This window comes from Microcebus murinus, chromosome 11 (genome assembly GCF_040939455.1).
Source record: "Microcebus murinus isolate Inina chromosome 11, M.murinus_Inina_mat1.0, whole genome shotgun sequence".
NCBI classification, from domain to species: Eukaryota; Metazoa; Chordata; class Mammalia; order Primates; family Cheirogaleidae; genus Microcebus; species Microcebus murinus.
In genome coordinates, this window is record NC_134114.1 from 12,705,286 (window position 1) to 12,726,379 (window position 21,094).

Sequence of the window (21,094 nt, forward strand, 5' to 3'; positions counted from 1 at the left end):
TAAATGATGACCTTCGATATCCTTAAATATTCTTCTACAACATGATCGTTATTGGCTACATAATATTCCATTCATTCCAGTCACTATGGCTGTAAAACACAAACAAAACAAAACTTACTGGTATAAAACAACAATCCCCCTCACACACGGCACCTGCCTCAGGCCCTTTGCACTTGCTCTTCTCTCTGCCTAGACACGCTTCATCCAGACACTGAGTCATAACCTCACTTCCTTCAAGTCCTTGCTCAAAACTCTCCTTCAAAACTCAAGCCCTTCTCAAAACTCAGGTCTTTCTTGACACCCTGTTACCAACTGGACCTTCCCTGCCCCTCACCACCCCCCACCCTCCTCTCCTGCGTTAGTTTCCCCTGAACACAGTTCACCAGCTAACATTAGTAATTATTTATTATTTATCATTCTCACTCAATGTAAAATCCATGAGGACAGGGTTGTCTGTCAGTTGTTATTTTTTTCCCCCTCCACAAATGCTTAGAAGGTCTGGCAATAAAGGTACTCAGGCTGGGCGTGGTGGCTCACCCCTGTAATCCTAGCTTCTCAGGAAGACAACATGCAAGGATGGCTTGAGAACAGGAATTCCAGACCAGCCTGGGCAACATAGCAAGATCCCATCTCTACAAAAAAAAAAATAGCCATGTGTGATCATGTGTGTCTGTAATCCCAGCTACTTGGGAGGCTGAGGCAGGATGATCACTTGAGCCCAGGAGTTCGAAGCTGCAGTGAGCTATTACCCAACCACCATGCTCTACCCTGGGTGAGACTCTGTCTCAAAAAAAGAAAAAATTGGAAGGTACTCTATAAATATTTGTTGAAAGAATACATGAATGAACAAACATACACATATAATTTTATAAAAGGACTGGAAGAAAATTTACTAAAAATTGAAAGTATAATTTCTGGGTGATGGGTTTGTAAGTGATTTGGCTTTTCTTCTGCAGAGTTTCCTTTATTTTCAATTTTCTAAATTAGCATAATATTTATTTCAAAATCAGAAAAAAAATTAAAGTTATTTTTTAAATACCACTAGGCAAATATGACTATAAATAACAATATTTGGCAACCATAAATAAATAAACAAGAGAAAGGGATTTCTAACCACCTACGAAGTCTTCATTTATATTCTTATAACTGTAACATAGGCCAGGTTGAGTTCAAAGACATGTTAACTACTAATCATTCTTCCTTCTCTGGTAATTGAAATTTACTGAAGCAACCATGATATTGTGTTACTTAATTATTCTAGCTAAATTATTTTGTATATTTATAAATGAACTTCATTTCAAATCCTTAATAACTCAGGATCTACTAACTAATCAAACCTAATAAACTTGGCGCTAATAGAATTGAAAACAGATAAAATGATCAGAGTTGTGACTTTCATTTGTTATCAAGCAGTTACAGAGACCCAAGGCACTGCCTTTGAAAATATTTTTAATTAAGCACAGATGAAGTAGCTCTAAAATAATCGGAAAAAAGAAAAACGGGTTCTTGAACTCATGTTAAATTAGATTATTATAGAATTATATTAACTTAAAGGAATGTGGAAAGCTATCCTAAACAACAAAAATTTTAAGTTATAATAAAGTATAATATTCAGTGCCTTTCGCCTAGGGAATCCTGAGTTATTAAGTCATTTAGGAGTCACCTAATGTCTACTGCTGCTATACCACAAAAACCTGAAACCCCTGATTTTCTGCCTATATTTGTACTTGACAAATCTGTCTAAATTTAAGGAGAATACCTTATTTATGAAAGGAATATGCAACCAGGAACAGGTCTGAAAATTCGCCACCCTTGTCAATGAAGCAATTGGAATATGAAATGTACCTCCTGTTTCATTTTATTTTTAATGCCTTAAGAAATATTGCTGTCATAGAGAGCCACGTCAACTTCCTAGAGGGCTTTTGCCTGTACTTATATTCCAGGCATGTACTTACTGCAGTCTGACAGACTCCTGAGAGAAAAGAGTGGCCCTTCAATGTTCAGCATGAGACATTTTAAAAAACTCATACAAAAATTTTTACTAGGTTTGCACTGATGGTGACAGTTAACAAGCATAATTTCCCATATCAGTTTAAAACCTACTTGTAGTCCCTTGCTTCATACTCGTCTTCAATGGATCTAATTTTCAAAGCACAACTTTTAAAAAAATTAAAAACGGATTGGAATCTGGATGTAGGACTTTGAGAAACTTTCAGACCAAACCCCAGCAGCTCTGGCTAAGGGCTTCTAGCTGTTATGTAATGAATGGATCCATTCTCTTGTCAGGGAGATGAAGAAAAGGGTTTTGACTCTCCATTGTGCAATATATGACTACAGAATTGTACTCGATTATGATTTTTGAAAAAAGGAATAAAAGGCCTATTTGGGTTTTTATTTTGGCAGGGGACAGACTTTAAAAGTGGTGGCCAGTTCCCAGGCTTGCCTAGGCCTCTTCAGCCAAAGATTTACCCAAGCACAGACATGCTCACGCATAACGCATTTGTCTAGCATCTTCTGCATTTAAGTGCCTTTTTTTTCTGATGAAGATTTTTTTTCATTTAATCTAATTGCTATGGTTCGAATGTCTCCTTCAAAACTCATGCTGAAATGTAATTGCCATTGTGACAATATTGTTAATGAGATGGGACCCTTAAGAGATGATTAATGTTATTTGGGGAATGGGTTTGTTATCTCAAGAATGAGTTGTTATAAAAATGAGTTCATGGCCAGGCACAGTGGCTCACGCCTGTAATCCTAGCACTCTGGGAGGCCAGGGTGGGCAGATCACTCAAGGTCAGGAGTTCAAAACCAGCCTGAGCAACAGTGAGACCCTGTCTCTACTAAAAATAGAAAGAAATTAATTGGCAAACTAAAAATATATAGAAAAAATTAGGTGGGCATGGTGGCGCATACCTGTAGTCCCAGCTACCTGGGAGGCTGAGGCAGGAGGATCACTTGAGCCCAGGAGTTTGAGGTTGCTGTGAGCTAGGCTGACGCCACAGCACTCTAGCCTGAACAGAGTAAAACTCTGTCTCATAAATATATAAATAAACAACTCATTCTCAGATATTCTGTTATAGCAACATAAAATGGACTAAAATACCAATGCATCCTTCAAAACAAAATTTTCCTTTTAAAACTTGTTGAGTTGTGGCTAGCTATCTGTAGTCCCAGCTAAACATAAAACTAATAGTATGCCTTATTGGCAAGGTACAAGTCTTACCATACAAGTTACAAAGGTAGAAGTACAAAGTTACAAAGTATAAGTTAAAAGGCAACTTTAGGTGCAGTGGTTCACACTTGTAATCCTAGCACTTTGGAGGCCGAAGTGAGAGGATCACTTAAGGCCAGGAGTTTGAGACCAATCTGAGCAATATGGCAAGGCCTCGTCTCTACAAAAATGAACTAGGCATGGTGGCATGCACCTGTAGTCTCAGCTACTCAGGAGGCTGAAGCAGGAGGATGGCTTGAGCCCAGGCATTTGGGGTTGCAGTGAGCAATGATGATGCCACTGCACTCTACCCTGGGCAAGAGAATGAGACTGTGTCTCAAAAAAGGGGGGGGGCTTTAAGACACATTAGAAAAAATTAAACTGTAATTAAAACTGTTTCAACACATCAGAGTTAGAATTTTTGTTATGACTAACATGGAAACAGATTAAACCTTTTAGGCTATCAGGTAACTATTTAGTGCTTTTTACTTGGGAATTCAAATCAGCCACCCTGTCTAGGAAATATGATAAGAATAATGATATGAGTCATAAACATAAACACAGTTTTCTCACTAAGTTCCATTCATCAGAGGAGACAATTTAGCAAACACTGGATGATTTTTCACTTTTAACAGTGGCATAACGTTGTGCTCAAGCATTTAACTTATTACACATCTCTGATTTAAATGCTCCAATTTGTTCTGGGCCTACAAGATGGGTCAATGTCAGGACTTGGGTTTTACAACCGAAGTTTCCTGGCCTCCCTTTTTCTCCCCAAAATACAACCGGCTAGAACAATTTTCACTGGCAGTTATCTGGAAGCCCACAAAACAAAAGGGCATTTCATCCCAAGAACTGGGGCCACACAACTGCTTCTCTGAAGAGTTAGAGAGCGAAAGAAACAGGCTGAGGCTAGAGGCAGAAAGCTCAGGACTCTCTTGCCACTCCCTGCTGGCCCTAGGAAAACTGACCTTGTGAGTTCTGTGCTCTGCTTTTCAACAGTCAGCTCAAGGTAAGGCCATGAGATGCAATGCCCTGTTTTCATCGCTGGAAAGCCACTACCCCACCTCCTGCAGACAACACTCTGCTAGAGGTATCCGGATTCCTGGAATGCCGGTCAGAAAATTCCATGGCTCTCAGCCATCATTTTCAAGTTTCCAAGTTTACTTGCCATAGAACAAAATTTATTTTCTTTCAATTGGCACTGAACAATAAAACAAGATGTATGATGATACTAACTCCTGAATCTCGGTTATAATGTACCCACTATTAAAGAACTAGATAAAGAAGTTTTGAATGATTGTTATATGTAAGTAAAGTTGGTTTTTTCTAATTTATACTTACTTAGAAAAGTGGGGCAATTTTATGTTTTTAAAAGGTGACGTACGCACAGAAAATCGTAATGCGCAAACATTCCCATTTGTTAACAGAGGACTTTATTCACTCAGCTGCTATAGTTTCAGGCAGAAACGAAAAGCTATTACAATCCTATCAATCAGGTTTCAATTCAGTACTAGGAATGAGCCACAAAAGATGTTAATTTGGTTCAGTTGACAGCTCTGTATAAATCTTGTTCATAGATTGTAGAGTTCCTGTTTATTAAAGAAGTAGGTCAGGCAGGGGTTCTACTCAGAACACACACACTTTGAGAATTATATTTTCCCGAATGAATTTTCCAGGTACAAATATGGGCATGTGAATGGCACATGATTAAAGCTATCTACATTTTATTGTTGATGACACCATCAGAAATCAGACCCTGCCTGTAACAGTATGTACTAGTTCAGTGTAACACTTGTGAACTTTATGAATACTCTTTAACTGTCCAGAGAAACTATACACAAGCATCAGTGTACGTAGCCACCACCATCTTCATACTAAATTTTGAAGGAAATACTTTAAGCTTAGTTTAGATGACAAAAGCAAATTTTCCCAAAGAGTAAACAACAGTCTATGAATTAACAAGCCATTAGGATTATAGCAAAGGAAAGAAGCAGTTCCTTTTCGTTTAAAGGCTTAAAATGGCATTCACCATTAGGAGTGTGTAAATGGTCCACGATTTTTGATCCACGTTTTTAACAGTGAAATTCATGCTATGAATGTCGCTTAAAGCTACTGATTAAAACCCCATGGAGCGAAGGCTTGGCTGATTCTCAGATTTAGCACAAACCAAAAATTGATCTAGCACGATGCTGGAAAGAGGAAAATCTAACCCTTGCTGAGCGACCTGGGAATCTCAGCTGTGGCCAAAGGACAGTGGGAGGTGATTTCTAGCTATAGCCACGTGAAGGGGACGTTTCTGAGCTCAGCACACGCACATGTGCAAAGGACGAGGGTGGCTCATGTGAGCAAAACAGCTCTCTCTGGCTCCAAAGATCAGCTTATCAGCCACTATACTTCATCTTTAAGATAGTTTTTTAAAATGTTTTAACATTAACATAAGCACTATCCAGTGCCAGACACTAAAAATCACTGCACACAACTTACCAAATCATTATCAAAGAAGTCCAAATAATAAATATTTTAATTTCACATTTCTAATGTGATAAATAGTATTACATGTTGGAAATTGCAGTGGACAAACACAGGAAAGTATCTGTTCAGGTATAAACTGAATCACTTTGAGCCGGCCGAGGTGGCTCACGCCTGTAATCCTAGCACTCTGGGAAGCCAAGGCGGGCGGATTACTTGAGGTCAGGAGTTCGAAACCAGCCTGAGCAAGAGCAAGACCCCCGTCTCTACTATAAATAAAAAGAAATTAATTGGCCAACTAATATATATAGAAAAAATTAGCCGGGCATGGTGGCACATGCCTGTAGTCCCAGCTACTCGGGAGGCTGAGGCAGGAGGATTGCTTGAGCCCAGGAGTTTGAGGTTGCTGTGAGCTAGGCTGACGCCACGGCACTCACTCTAGCCTGGGCAACAAAGTGAGACTCTGTCTCAAAAAATAAATAAATAAACTGAATCACTTTGAAAGAGCCACTGGCCAAACCAAAGTGTAAAAAGATAATAACACAACATGAAAGGAACCCATGAATTCCTCAAATTGCACCAGAATAGACTTTTCAGGTTGGGCAGGATATCTGAGATAATCCACTCTCACCTCCCACTAAGCAGGTGAGAAAACTGAGGCCAAGAGAAGTGAACTTGGCTGCAGGGTTAGCACAGGGTGGAAATTAGTTGGGCCTGGATATGCACAGGTGAGTCTGGAGTTAACGAGACTTTTCCTACAAAATGTTATTTTCATTAGCCTTCTCCGGGGCACAGGAGCACTTTTCCAAAGGAGACAAATACATTAGCAAAACCAAACTGTTAGTGAAGTAAGCCCCTTTGTCTTGCTGTGCTAATATTTTTTCCAAATCATCATCAAACACTTAAACAGCTTCTGTGTTACGAGAAAGCACACAGCAGAAATTGTCACATGCAAATTGTGGATGCATTCAGAAGGGCGATGGACAGCAAGGACTCCAAGAAAGAAAGGGAGACAATGCTCTAGTGAAAAACTGTGTATCAGTAAATCTGAAAGAACTCTGCATCCAAGAGCACAAAGTGCTTTTTAGAAATGCTTTGAAATTACAGTAGATCACTTGGTCTATTTTTCCCCAACCACAATTAGAGAGCAAGCCTCAATTTCCTCACCTGGTAAATGGGGAAACACAGGCACAGAAAGCTTAAGACACTTACCCAAGGTGGCCCAGCATACCGGTCCGTGGTGGCCTGAACTGCCAGGCCAGGGGTGGGAGCATGCCTAGCATCTTTAACAAACTTCCTAATTCCTCCCTCTGGCTCTGTTTTCATCAATAGCCCTCTGTTCTTAATTCCATTTCCCCAATAGATTCCCCTGCTTCAAAGGGAACCAACTTGGAGAAACTTAGCACACACTACGTCAGCCAGCTGATCAAGGTTAAAATCAACCGTCGTAAATCCTGTTGATGGCACATACATACATCACATTGTACCTCTGTGGTCTTTCTCCCCCAAACACATAAGCCCATTATAGTCTTGAGAAACACATCAGACAAATTTCAAGAGGGGGCATCTGACAATGTACCTGACTAATATTCCTCAAAACTGTCAAGGTCAACAAAAACAAGGAAATTCTGAAAAACTGTCACAGCTAAGAGGAGCCTAAGGAGACATGATGAGTAAATGCAATGAAATATTCTAGATGTGATCCTGGAACAGAAAAATGACATTAAGTATGAATTAAGGAAATCTGAATAAAGTATAGACTTTATAGTTAATAAAAATTTTATCAATGAGTGTTTCATATATAGCAACCAATGTAAGATGCCACGAATGGAGAAACTCTGTGAGAGGGTAGGGCGTGTGTGAAAATAAATAAAATTTAAAGAAACCCAAAAAGACATTTTAAGCATTGAGAGAACTGTAACTGTGTTCAGAGTTACATGTAGCATATAGTTGTAACTCCCGATTCTTAGATTACAGATTAACTCTCTTCCTCACTGCTCTTGTTCTATGAAGGATGAGAGACCAGAGACCAGGCCTCCACCCTTCCAATCACTGATCTTTGCTATAGAGGATTGCTCTAGATTATTTACTGTCTTGTACCTAACTTGGACCAGATGGCACAAAAGACCCCATGACTGTTACCTCTTCAGGACAGAATACTAAACATACTTTTCCTGAAAGAAAAAGACCACTTCAACTAATCAGATAATCATAACTATGCCTTATATATAATAGAAAGATGTTGAAATTCTGTTAAGCTTCCCTAAACTTTGTCTACATTAAGGAATCTGAAACTTATACAGTTTGGAAGACTGATTTCCATTCTTTGGAATTCTGTTTTCTAGACAGCTGTCCTCAAATTTTGCCCTTGAATTAATTCTCTTTATACTAAATTCTGACCGTTTTGATTATTTTAGGTTGGCAGGGATATATGGGAACTCTGTGCTATCTTCTCAATTGTTTTGTAAATCTAAAACTATTCTAAAAAAAAAAAAAAAAAAGCCTGCTAGAGAGAGAGAAAGAGAAGCCAACTAGTGTAAGACTCAAATCCACTGGGCAGTTTAATTCCTCAGCAGAGACGGATCCACTTCATTCACATTCATACATTTTTGTCTGGGGGCTTTAGTTGGCAGGAATTGTTCCTCAGAGCCTAGAAACTTCTGTAAGAACTACATGTCTTTAACATACATGGAGCTGGAGAACAAACTGTGAGCCCATGGTAAGCCTATCCCAGTTTCTATCCCTTATCAAGTTATTCATTCGTAAACTGATTGATCCATTTATGAAAATTTTATTTTAAAAGATGACCCATGTGGATAAAATGTATTTATATTCCTAGATGGAAATGTTTTCCTATGGAAAAGCTTTTAAAACATTAATCTTTATTTTTATCAATAAGGCCTAAAAGCAGAAAATCTTTTTCTCATGTATTTCAGACTTTATTTGCTAGATAAATTAAAATACTAGAAAAGAGGAAACTTCTGTTAAATAAGTCACTGAACATATTTTATTATGTATGATTATAGGAATTATGTCATCATATCCATTGGCAATATATCTTAACTTTGTTTCCACTTATACAAACTGCTTTATTAAATGAATTCAAGCTTTCATGTTATTCATTTTTAAAAGAAATCTAAAATTTAAGCATATTTCCCATTGGTCCCATGTATGCAACTGCTGGGTCACAAACGTATTTTCTGCTTAGGAACCACGTTTTAGGTCCCCAGGTTGCTTTTCCTTCTCTTCTTTATCCTCCCTTTTACTAAACTGTGTAAAACTGTGATAGTAAAGAAAGTTATTGCCTGTGCATATTTGCAATTTAAAATAATTCTAGAAACTCATACTGGACAAACAATGTATGAAATTCCTTATCTTCACAGATGTCTTTTATTGCTTTCCAACATTATGCGTAACCCGGATGTTATTTCCAGCTAAGACATTCTCTTACAATTCTCAATCCAAATGCTTTCCCTAAAAGGTGACAATGTAGAAAAGCACACAGGAGTACGGAAGCAGGAGGACAGCAAAACCCAAAACACATTTTAACCAATTCCAAAACACCAGCTATTTCTCAACGATCTCAAAAGAGCGATTTTGAGTTTTCTTTATCTTTACACGTCCATAGGGAATTTCTATAAAATAGAAAGAGAACTTTAAACTGCTTGTGCACAGCACATAGATCAGAACACCAGGCAAGACAAATGCCTGTCACAGCCTGTGCTGGCCCCTCCCAGGCAGCCCCTCACCTCCATGAGAACCACCAGGGACCAGATTTCTCTCCTTATACCCAATGTCACCCTCTCCTGAGTCCCTTGACAAGTTCTCATTCTGCCCATGAAAATTTGGGATCCAAAATGAAGGAACAAGCAAGCAGTCATAAACTGACCATAAATTACTCTTTATACCTGAAAAAAGCATTATTTGCATGAGCACAGCTTCCAAAGGCAAATTATATAAAATACTAGAGGATTTTTATGGCATTGTTTTGTCCTCTTTTTCTGCACATTTATTTCACAATGTCCCATTTGATATGAGTCAGACACCTCAATCATCCTTTTTAAGTAAAACAAATATATTTTTAAGGCAGAAGTTTTAAAAAAATCAATTCCTACAAAAATTATTTCACTGGAATATTAATCCTCATACTTTCTTCATTTTTTCACTTCTCATATGTCCAGCTGGTGGAGTGAATGATGTTCCCCGCACCAACTGGCCCAGCTCTCTTCTCTTCCATTTGGAAACAGCACCTGTCCCATAGGATGGATGGATGGATGGATGGCGGACGGGACATGAAGAGGGAGCCCATGTTTGTCCCTGGCTGGGCAAGGAGTCAAGAGGTCGGTCGACAGCTACCGCACCCTCGTCCCTAAGAGCCTCTCACGGCCCAGTGCTCTGAACTGACGGCATGGACAACCCTTCAGGAAGATTCCAGCAGAGCCCTGACTGAGCAGTCCTGTTCCCCTCCCCACGATAGCCGTGTTGCTCATGCCCCAAGAATGAAGTCTAAAAGGAAATCCCAAATGAAAATGCCCCCCTCCCTTCACTTCCAAATCCTCACACATTACCAACCTCACAGATTCACGCAGCCCAACATTGTAGCAGAATTCAAACCATCTCCTACAATGAGCCCCAATTTTACCCTTGTGTTCAGTTTGATCATGTTGTTCTTCATTTTTCCACTCTTGTAAGTTACCATTGGATTTAGGTTCCTGTCCCTGAACTCTTAGTTCGGAGGTATATCTTGGTGGCTCAGTCCCCTCCCCGCCCCGCCCCCAATTAACCCCAACATTGAAGGAATCTCCCTACCTTTCACTGAGACTTCTCCACAGCTGTGCACCTGCAACAGGCAGAAGTAAAACGAGAAACTTAACTGAGGTATTTTTCTCCTGAGACATTTTTCATCTTAGAAATATTCCAACCTATTTAAAGTGGAACGCTTAGTCCGGGCGTGGTGGCTCACGCCTGTAATCCTAGCACTCTGGGAGGCTGAGGCGGGAGAATCACTCAAGGTCAGGAGTTCAAAACCAGCCTGAGCAAGAGCAAGACCCCGTCTCTACTAAAAATAGAAAGAAATTAATTGGCCAACTAAAAATAGATAGAAAAAATCAGCCAGGCATGGTGGCGCATGCCTGTAGTCCCAGCTACTCAGGAGGCTGAGGCCGAAGGATGGCTGGAGCCCAGGAGTTTGAGGTTGCTGTGAGCTAGGCTGATGCCACGGCACTCTAGCCTGGGCAACACAGTGAGACTCTGTCTCAAAAATAAATAAATAAATAATAAAATGAAACGCTTAGATCTTTAAATTCTAAAAACTATCAAATCATACAGTGTATACATAATTCTGGCACCATGACTAATACAGCAATTAGTCCACAAATATTTATTGAGATCCTACTATTAACAAATACAAAACACTTGGGAATGTACCATGGGAGATGGAATGCTCTGTAATACCTGTTTCCTGTCTCAGGGATTTTACTGTCCAGTAGGGCAGACAAAATATGCACTCAAGTAAATATAAACCAAGGTATATAGCATGGGAACCATACGAAAGGCACAAACCATGAGAGTTAAGGAGAGAAAAGGGCCAATTATAGAAGTGGCATTTAAGGTGAGTCCTGACATGGTACTCACAAAACTAAGACAACTATTATTTGAAAAAAAAAAAGAGGAGATTTTTATTTATTCATTCTTTAGATGTTTTGAGCTTATATTTAGGCCCAAATGAAATCAACAGAAAAAATATATATACCTAAACCTCATTTGCTTTCTTAATTTTCCACTAAATGTCTTTATTGGACTATACATTGATATTAAACTCCCAGCTATCAGCTTTAATGAAGCTCAATATAAGAAATAACCATGAGAAGATTACTGCATTTTTCCATCAAACAAAAGGCCAAAGGTGTTGTTCCCTTATCTTCTTTAATATCCCCTTTCAAAGATCTATGTGATAAATTCTTTTTAATATTTTATTTCCAGCAATACATTTCCCAAAATTGCTTGTTTCATTGTTTTCCGTCAATTGGAATTGTGCAATTAATCTGATTTCCCTTTGTGCCTTGGCTGCCAGTAAGCACAAGGATAAACCTATTGCTCAATCATGGTCACCACGTTAGAGTCCTGCTCTTTTAAACAATTTTGCGTTTTATGTTCCTAATAAGCTGCTTCACACATTTTGGAGTCAGGTGGCCTGTAAAGACAAATCAACAACTTAAAAGAACCCAGGGAATTGTGAGCAGTAGTGAAGTCTCAACTAAAATTGGAAAGCTGGATAGACTAAATTCTAAAGGCGTCAGTTTGTCTTGTCATCTGACATTTCTCTAACAACACTGAATTCAAGAGTAGAGAAAGTAGATAATGGTATGGGATGTTTGCTTGCTCCTTTTATTATTAAAAATTGGAGAAATTGTATGGCTGATGGATAAGGAAACAAGGACCTTCAGAATGGTATGGACAGCATCTCTGTAATCACCGAGCAGAGATTAGACAGGTGCCATGTAGAGGGAGAAAGTCAGGCCAAAGACAAGGCTATGGGACAGTATGGATGGCAAAAGGCTGAACAGGGAGAGAGTCAAACTCATGGGCAAAAACCTGGTTCAACAGGAGCAAGAGGCCAGGGAGGAGCAGAGAGAGGGTGTGTGCTGAGAACCAACTCTCAGACTCTACGGGTATTAGAGACACGGTACTACCAAAGGCCAAGGTCAAAGATGAGGCTACCTAGCAGGTGACCGAACCCAGGCTGTCAGACAAGCCGCCATCAGGGTACAAGTCGGGATGGCAGAAAAGAGTGCAGGAAGGACTACAGTTCATGGGCCCCATCCCTACTGGGTCCACAGTGAACAGCAACGGGGTTCTGAGGGTGTGGCGTAAGTGGACAGTGGAGATTTCACAGGAGGGAAGGTGTAAAGAGGCAGTGGCTGCAAATGCTCCACAGGTGGCCGGGGGAGCCACAGGGCCACCTGCTGAGCCCCCCTCTCATGGCACAGGACAATAGCCGAAGAGGATCTTCAAGGGAGCCAGGTGCAGAAATGACTGGTTCTATCTCAATGAGAGACAGGGAAAAGGTGGTTAAGGAAAAGTTTCAGGATGCAGGAGGAGTTTTCCAGGCCACAGAAGAGTTCCCCAGAGCCTAAACAAAGGCATTAATGCAGGCAAGCACGAGTTCAAGGCGCACACCAATAAGAGAGACCCATCGCAGCGGGCAGTTGTTTGCACAGGTGGCTCACAAAATAGAGACTGAGTTCCTGTCGGCCTCACAAAGTCAATTCACAAGATGTATCTCTGCTTTTTTTTTTGCCCATCTATTTCATATTAAGCATGTAGGATGGTATCGAAGATAATAACCGGGAGCAGTCAAACTCAGAGGAGCAGAAAGAGGAATGGCTGGAGGAGGGAAAAAGGGAGACTCAGCTGTTCAATGTGTGCAGAGCTCCAGCCATCCATGCTGGAAAGTTCCAGGGATCTGCTGTACAGCAGTGAGCATACAGGCAACTTTGCACTTAAAAATTTGTTAACAGAGTAAAAAAAAAAAAGTAACTGGGGGGAGGGGTACGGTTAAACTCTTAACAATAAAAGTTTAATATCTTTAGCCAAAAAATATGGAAGCAGCAAAGGTGAGAGAGAGGGCAGGAGGTAGAGGCCCTGATGAAGCCATTGTCCTGTCGCTGCTGTTGTCATTGCTGTAAGCCGAGACAGCTAACGAGAGCGGCCGGCAGTTCTGACAGAAGCCATGGGGTGACCACAACTGCGTGTGGATCTGACTTGCGCCTTGCAGAGACCAGTCCATCCAGTCGTGCCCTGCGCCCCGGGCCTGCGCGTGCCGCCCCTGCCAGCTATTCACGGGGCTCAAATGGGTCTTTGTCCCAGAAGACTTTACCGAAGGAGGAGGAGGAAGCCAGCACCCTTGTTTCTTCAGCCACAGGCTAAAGAGCTCTGGGAACGCAGAGTGATTATTCCCATTTCTTTTTTTTTTTTTTTTCCTTTGCAGTAGAAATGCTATACTTGGAGCAATGTCACCCGGTGAAAACTTTGACAGAAAGAGCAGCCCCTGACACAGGCCTGCCCCACGGGGTGGAGCGTGTCTGGATCCCGCAGGCAGCCCAGTGCCTGCGAGAGCCGGTGACACGAGGGGGCTCGACACAGACCGCCCGATGCACGGACAAACCCCATGTGGCCCCAGGGCTGCGTCAGCAGAACAAAGTGGCCGGTCACTGTGCTGAAGGCATTTCTCTTTCATGCCTTTATTTGACCCTTATAAAAAACATTGTGGTCGGAGGAGGGGTTCTACCATTTTACAAGACAAAAAGGTTCAGAGGGTACAGTAGGCTGAATAACAGCTCATAAAGATATCAAGTCTTAATTCTTGAAATCTGTGAATGTTACTTTATATGGGAAAAGGGTCCCTGCGTTTGTGATTAGGTCGAGAAACGCGAGATGAGGAGATTATCCCGGACTGTCCGGGTAGGCCCCAAATGCAGCCGCGAGTGCCCTCACCAGAGAGGGACAGGGGATGTGACACAGGCAGCACACAAGGCTGTGTGACCACGAAGCAGTGACTGCAGTGATGCAGCTTGGAGCCACTGAGTGCCAGCAGCCCCAGAAGCTGGGAGAGGAAAGGGACAGATCCTTCCCTAGAGCCCCGGTGGGGAGACAGTCCTGCCAACACCGTGATTTGGGGCCAGTGATACTGACTTTGGACTACTGGCCCCTAGAACTATAGGAGAAGAAATTTCCGTTGTTTTGAGCCACCGAGTTTGTGACAATTTATTACAACAGCCATAGGAAACAAATAGAGTCTATTATGTGGCTTCTCCACAGCTAGGAAATGAAATGAACTAGCTCAAGAATTAGACTCCTTAGGCTAGGATTCTTTTAACTCTACCACCTCAATTTTTTTAAAGGACGGAACTTTGCAATGTAAAGGCTTCCTGTATGAAATGTCCACATTTGCATCAATATCAAGCCCATGAGGCTACACTGGAAATGATCTCTGTGTGAGGAGCTAGGAGTGAGAAAAGGACAGTTCTGAAGTCTTTCAATTTGATCCTTGGGCATCTACATTTGTCTGTGCCTTTCCTCTCCCAGCTGTGACCTGATACAGCCAGATTTGATACACATCGAAAATGCTTGGCTTGAGATGCTTGGTTGGCTTTTGAGTCAACTTGCTCTGCTGAGCCGAAATGGCTGCGGATAAATGTGTGAGTGGCTTTATCTTCCAAGAGTCCCGTGGGGGAGGTACTACGAGGGTGAAAATATCACAAAGCCTATTTGAGAAACACGGGCTCTATCAGTCATGAGTCAGGGCTGAAACACGGCAATCTCCACGGATTGATCTGACCGACTTGACAAAGCCCTAACGCACGGAGAGGGCCAGCTCCAGGTGGTTTCAGACATCCTCGGCGAACAGGTGTCCGAGCAAGGGCCTGCTAAGGCTAAAAGCTGGGGAGGTAGTTATCTGTTCTCTGAAATAGAAGAAAGGAAGATGAAGGGCAAGGGGAGAGAAGGAAGACCGTGCACAAGAATATAACCTAAATCCACAGATGCATGAAAAGTATTAATTGGACAAAAACATATTTGTGTGTCTTCCCAGAGCACTGGGAAGGAATTACCCTCAAACCTGGAAACACGCCAATGTAAAACAACCTTTCTATAAACGGTTTACATGATGATTTGGTTTGAAAACAGGATAGTCTTAAAATATAAACTGGATTTAAAGCAGACCCACGGAAGATATGAAGGTAAGTCCATAACCGCTTATACCCCTGTCTCAAGTTGGCAACAGGGAAGAGAAGGGTGCCTCCCGCAACGCAGGCCTCAGTCTCCCCACCAGGACCAGAATGCCGGGCAGTTCACATGCACCTCGACACACATGGACTTCAACCGAGAGCATCCCTCCGTTTGGGGGTACATTTGGTGTAACGAAACGCCTCATTTAACCTCCTCTTGAGCACTTTCCATCAAATCTGCCTTCTTACCTTTAGGCTCATAGGGTTCAATTACTCCCAGGAGGGCTTTTTGCCCATTTACAAAAAAGTAGCTCAAACATGGGTAGACAAGGCCCCTTCAAATATGGAAAAGGTTGACTCAGATTTCTAATACGGTTAAATTACTCAAAAAACACCTTAAGCAAATTTTTAAAAAATAATTCGGGGGGAGAGAGGGGGCAGGAGCAATATTTGTAACCCTAACAATATTTGTACCTCCATAATATGATGAAATTAAAAAAATAATAATAATTCAAGCTCTCACTTTTAAACTTAATGCTTAAAATTAATTCATTTTTCATCATTAACTTATTTTTCAAAATAGTTAAAAAAAAGTATTATATTGAAAACAGACAAGTCAATGCCTGTATAATCTATTACTTTGCTCCCATCCAAGGACTAACTGGTTAATATGCCTACAAAAGACCAGAAATTCAGGATCTAGAGAATTAAATATCATAAAAATGAAATCTGGGTGTTCTTACCTCTTGTTCTAGACAAAACCATATCCTTTATTATTTGCATAATAACACGCCCCAGTATCATGACGGAAATCAGGTGGTACACCCTCCACGGAGTCAGCGCGAGGAACCTGTAACAGCAAAGCAGACCGGTCATTATTTCAACTGGAGGATTTTAATCTCTTTTAAAAATTAGGTTTACTTCCTGCCACAGAAACAAAATATGCAGTCAGTAACGATTTCACTTTTGGAAATCACCCCATGTGACTGCATGGGAGTTATTTAATAGGCATCAAAGTCAGCAAAATAAAAGTACTTGAGCCAGATGCACTTTTGTGCTAGGCTTTCTGCGCTACCCTCTAATTTGGGCAGAAGACTTGCTATCTTGGGTATGGCCCCATATTGCACCGAGCGCTGGGCTTCTCCCCTAGCAGATGGAGAATGTAACTGACATGAAACAGGATGGGCTGGAAAGCCTCGAATAGACCCACAGCAGGTATGGCAGATGCCCTTTACTCCCTGTCCTCTGTTTTATGTTTCTCTTTTATGCTCTGTTCTATTCTTTGACTACGGCATCCCCACATCTTCAAAATAGCCATTATTAAGGATCCAATTTACTAACTTTTTCTCTTTAAGATCACTGCCCTTTTGTCCACCTGTTTACCTCCTCTGTGGAGGGAAACCAACTATGAATAAAAATGCTTTACTACAAACAGCACACAAACCCTGCAGTACTTTTTTGGGTTGGGCTTATAAAGGACTACAATGGCAAAGAAGTTACAAGGAGATTTGAGCCTTCCTATGAGACCAGAGGCTGAAACCCCTGTTTTATACAAGTTAATTGGCCAGGCTGCCAATTGATATTAACTTTGATGGAATCTGAACTCATAGAAAAGTTAATTTTAAAAATGCTTAATGCTGGTTGCAAGGCTATATATAGAGAGAAGTGAAGGACACATGAGTGCTGCCTTCTTTAACCACTTCGGTACGAGCGTCGACTGTAGTCGATAGCCACAGACGAACATGCACAGCCAAGCGTGGACTTTAGTCTATAATTTTGAATTGACTTTTCTAATTTTTCATTTATCAAAATAAAATTGTGAACATTTAAAAATAACGTAATGAAAACATATATGTATATGTTACCTATTCCGATTTACATTACAAGTAAAGCTGCCTGTAAAGTAAAACAAGCTTTCAGTGCTTTAAAGAAAGCTTTCCTCATCACACAAGAGCAAAACGGATTCATTGTCAATGCACAGCACAAACTATCGTGCGGACTGTGAGTGCCAGCTGTGGGCAAGGGTTCGCGGCCGGTGAGCGCCGTGCCGCAGTGGTTAAACTTGCTTTCTCATCAGACAATCACAGGCTGAGCTAACAAAGTCCGCAGCAAGTCCTAGGTCTGTACTAGAATATGGGCAAAGAGTGAGGAGAGCACAGAAGGAGGAATCATTCCAAAGCAGGGAAGGTTTTATAGATGTGACACTCGACCTTGGTCTGGAAGGATGGATGCAATTAGAGGAAGCAACATGAATAGAAGGTCAAGGTCAGGGTCAGGGGACGGGGAAGGTGCTACACCAAGCAGGCTGTGGCACTTTGTCTTATGCTACAGGCAATGGAGAAAGCCAAAGGTATAGAGCAGGAAAACGAAATGTGGGTAAGTTAGGAAAATGCCCAGGGGATGGCAGAAAGCATGACGTGGGAGTGAAGGGAGGAAGCCCAAAGGCTAGGCCATCTGCTAGAAGGCCATGCAGTGTGTCTGGTGAGAAGTGGCTCAGCATGAGGTGCTGGATGAAACTGGGCACCAACTTCCACCGGAAGGTGGGTGACCCAAGCGCTAGCTCCGTTCTAATGCTAACCTTGTGTGGTTTGCTGCCTGGGCCAGCAAAGTGAGTGGGTGGACTAGATCAGTGCTTCTTAATTACTGGTGTGCAAACAACGCCAGACTGGCTGTCTGGAAAGCTGGATAAAATGCAGATTCCTAGGCCCCAGGCTCCACCCCTAAGTGCCCCTGAAACAAGTGGTCTAATTACTAATATTTGCATTCAATAAATACATATTTAAGGGTTGCTACATTGTGCTACCAAAAGGGAATAAATGGTGAATAAGGAGCATAGAGAGAAGCAGACAAAAACATAAAATTAACAAAATTAATAAAATGCCATAATCCATGCCTTTAGCAACAAGCATTTGTTCCTCCACTAATGAGCCACCACTTGCTCTCTTTTTGTGGCCCTTACATTTGTTTTCACCAAGGCTGCGCTTTGGTGTTTGTTTCGTCTGGGGCTGCCTCCTCCCTGTTCGTGTGTGACCCATTCCTGCTGCTGTCAGCGTGCGGGGCTCCCACGGTTCCCCACCGGGGAAAATTCATTTACGTCTAAATACCAACAAATGAAAACAAGCTTCAGAAAATAATGTCTACCCTCACATCTCATACTGCCTTTCAATATTTTCCATTCGATTCTATTAGGTGTTTAACTGCTGACTCTGACTCACGGAACTGACTCAGGACCCGCTAACGAGCTGTAACACAGTTTGGCTCACACTGCATGACAGGGAACCAGTCTGTTTCCTTAGAACAGACTTCCTTGCAGAGACAGAGAGTTCTCTTAAGTTTAAAGGTCTTTAGTGCAAACCAGAAAGCCATTTAAGTGTCTTTAAAAAAAAAAAAAAACAACAAGGTAATGCAATACCAACAGTGAGAGCCATTAATTATTTTCTCAGTGGAAGTTGCAAACTTCCACTGAGAATTTAAAAAGAATAAAAAAAAAATTAGGTAGCAACAGGACTTTGACCCACAGACCTGGCTGCCAGACCTCATTTGGAGGGCATTGCCAGGTTCCCTTTGTGTCCTGGGCAAGGGTCCAAATGGCATCTTGGCCAAGGTCTTTTTGGTCATTAAGAATCCTCAGTCAGCTGAGAAGGCAACCCCAGCGATTGCTTGGGAGGGCAATGCCGAGACTATATGGGACTGTATCATTTATTCCTAGGTAGGTTGCATTGGTTAGCCTTAAGTATAATGTATAGAATTGTTTGAGAAATAAATCCCTTAAGATGAATAATTGGTATTTAGAAAACTCTTTGCATACTTGGTATTTTAATTATTTATAATGTGTAAGATCATCCATCTCATGGTTTCACTTTAAAATATCTGGTTGAGTAATTTAGACTTGTGACTTGAAATTAAAATCTTAGAAACACTTATGAGTTTAATTTATTCATTTTACAGGTATTACCCAATATTTGAGAAGGCTTAAGTTGTTAGACAATTGAAGTAGTTTATAAAACTTTTTTGTTTTTGGTAAATTTCAAACATATACAGAAAGAAAGGCCAGATTATAATGAGCCCAGTTTCAATTCTTCACTGATAATCAGTCTTGTTTCTTCTAATATTATATATTCCCCCCACCACCACCAGGCAGCTCCTTCCTACCAAATTATTTTATGCAAATCCCAAACATTATACAATGTAATCTGTAAACATTGCCATTTATCTTCCAAAAAGGGTCTTTTTAAACAGACAACAATACCACTATCATGTCTAAAAAAGCATTTTAATTCTTAAAGTCATCAGATATTCTGTAAAGGTTTATATTTCCCAAATCATTTTCACGCATGTACGTACACACACAGAATGAAACGGGATCAGAAAAAGTCATACATCAAAATGGGTAGATGTTTGAGTTTCCTGGCCTCTGATGGCCCTGCCATCTTTGGGTCTTTTTTTTTTTTTTTTTTTCTTAAATTTTTGAATTTTTTTGTGGAAGAAACAGACTCATTTGTCCAGTAAAATTTTCCAGACTCTGGGAATCACTCATGGTACCCTTGTGGTTTAGTTTAACATTTTCCTCTATCCTGCATGCAGACTATAAATTGGCAGTTGGACCCAGAGGCTCAATAAGATTTAGGTTCTGGGGTTTTTTTGTTTGTTTATTTGTTTTTCCTGTAAAACCTCATGCTAGGTGGTGATATGTGTTTCCACCACAAAGCACATACACTGTCCGGATGTCTGGTGCCTACATTTTGTGACGTGGCAGCCATAGATGATCACCGCCTAGTGACAAATCCCTCAGAGGCTACACGAGGTGACAGCCCTTCCCTTCCTCCTTCAGGTATTAGCTGGATCACGTCTATAAAGACAAACTCCTGCTCTCCAGTGTCTATTACCCTGAGAGACAGAGCTCAGAAGAAAGGCAGGATCAATTCTTGATTCTTTCCCTCTATTTACCAGGTTTTTTTTTTTTTTTTTTTTTGAGATAATGAGGCAGTTACTTAATGCCTGCTGAAGGTAACTAACTTGGTTATCTTCAGTCTCTCTTTTCCCCGTTACTATGACTCAGGAATTCGCACACATTTGCCGTGTTTCAGTCCACCGCAGCGACATCCTTACTGGTCTCCCAGCCGCTCCCTGGGAGCTTACTCAGGTCGGCTCCGAAGTCCCTTTGGCACAACCTTAGTTATTTTGACAGTGAAGTACTTTAAAGGGATGTAGAAAATATACAAATTACAAGTGCAGTTTATTTATTTATTTAAAGACAAGAGTCTCACTTTGTTGCCCAGGCTAGACTGAGTGCCATGGCATCACCCTAGCTCGCAGCAACCTCAAACTCCTGGGCTCAAGCGATCCTCCTGCCTCAGCCTCCCGAGTAGCTGAGACTACAGGCATGCGCCACCATGCCCGGCTCATTTTTTTCTGTATATTTTCAGCTGTCCAATTAACTTCTTTCTATTTTTAGTAGAGATGGGGGGGTCTCGCTCTTGCTCAGGCTGGTCTTGAACTCCTGAGCTCAAACGATCCACCCGCCTCACCTCTCAGAGTGCTAGGATTACAGGCGTGAGCCACCGTGCCCGGCCAACAAATGCAGTTTGAAATGTTCAAAGGAATATAACTCAACTTTTTAATGACACTAATCATTGACCAAAGACTCTCTTAAAAGTGGTTGTTAAAACTTGCTAGCTTTGTA

General features: G+C 41.2%; 1 protein-coding gene across 1 annotated transcript in view; it reads right to left on the reverse strand.

Moving 5' to 3' along the window:
- The window catches only part of RETREG1 (reticulophagy regulator 1), a 135,021-nt gene that overhangs the window by 78,858 nt on the left and 35,069 nt on the right, over window positions 1-21,094 (reverse strand). Inside the window, exons 2-3 of the mRNA XM_012758552.2 lie at window positions 16,155-16,261; window positions 10,493-10,523 (exon numbers count right to left, since the gene is read on the reverse strand). Of these exons, the coding sequence (XP_012614006.2) occupies window positions 10,493-10,523; window positions 16,155-16,261 (138 nt within the window). The remainder of the gene's footprint in view (window positions 1-10,492; window positions 10,524-16,154; window positions 16,262-21,094) is intronic.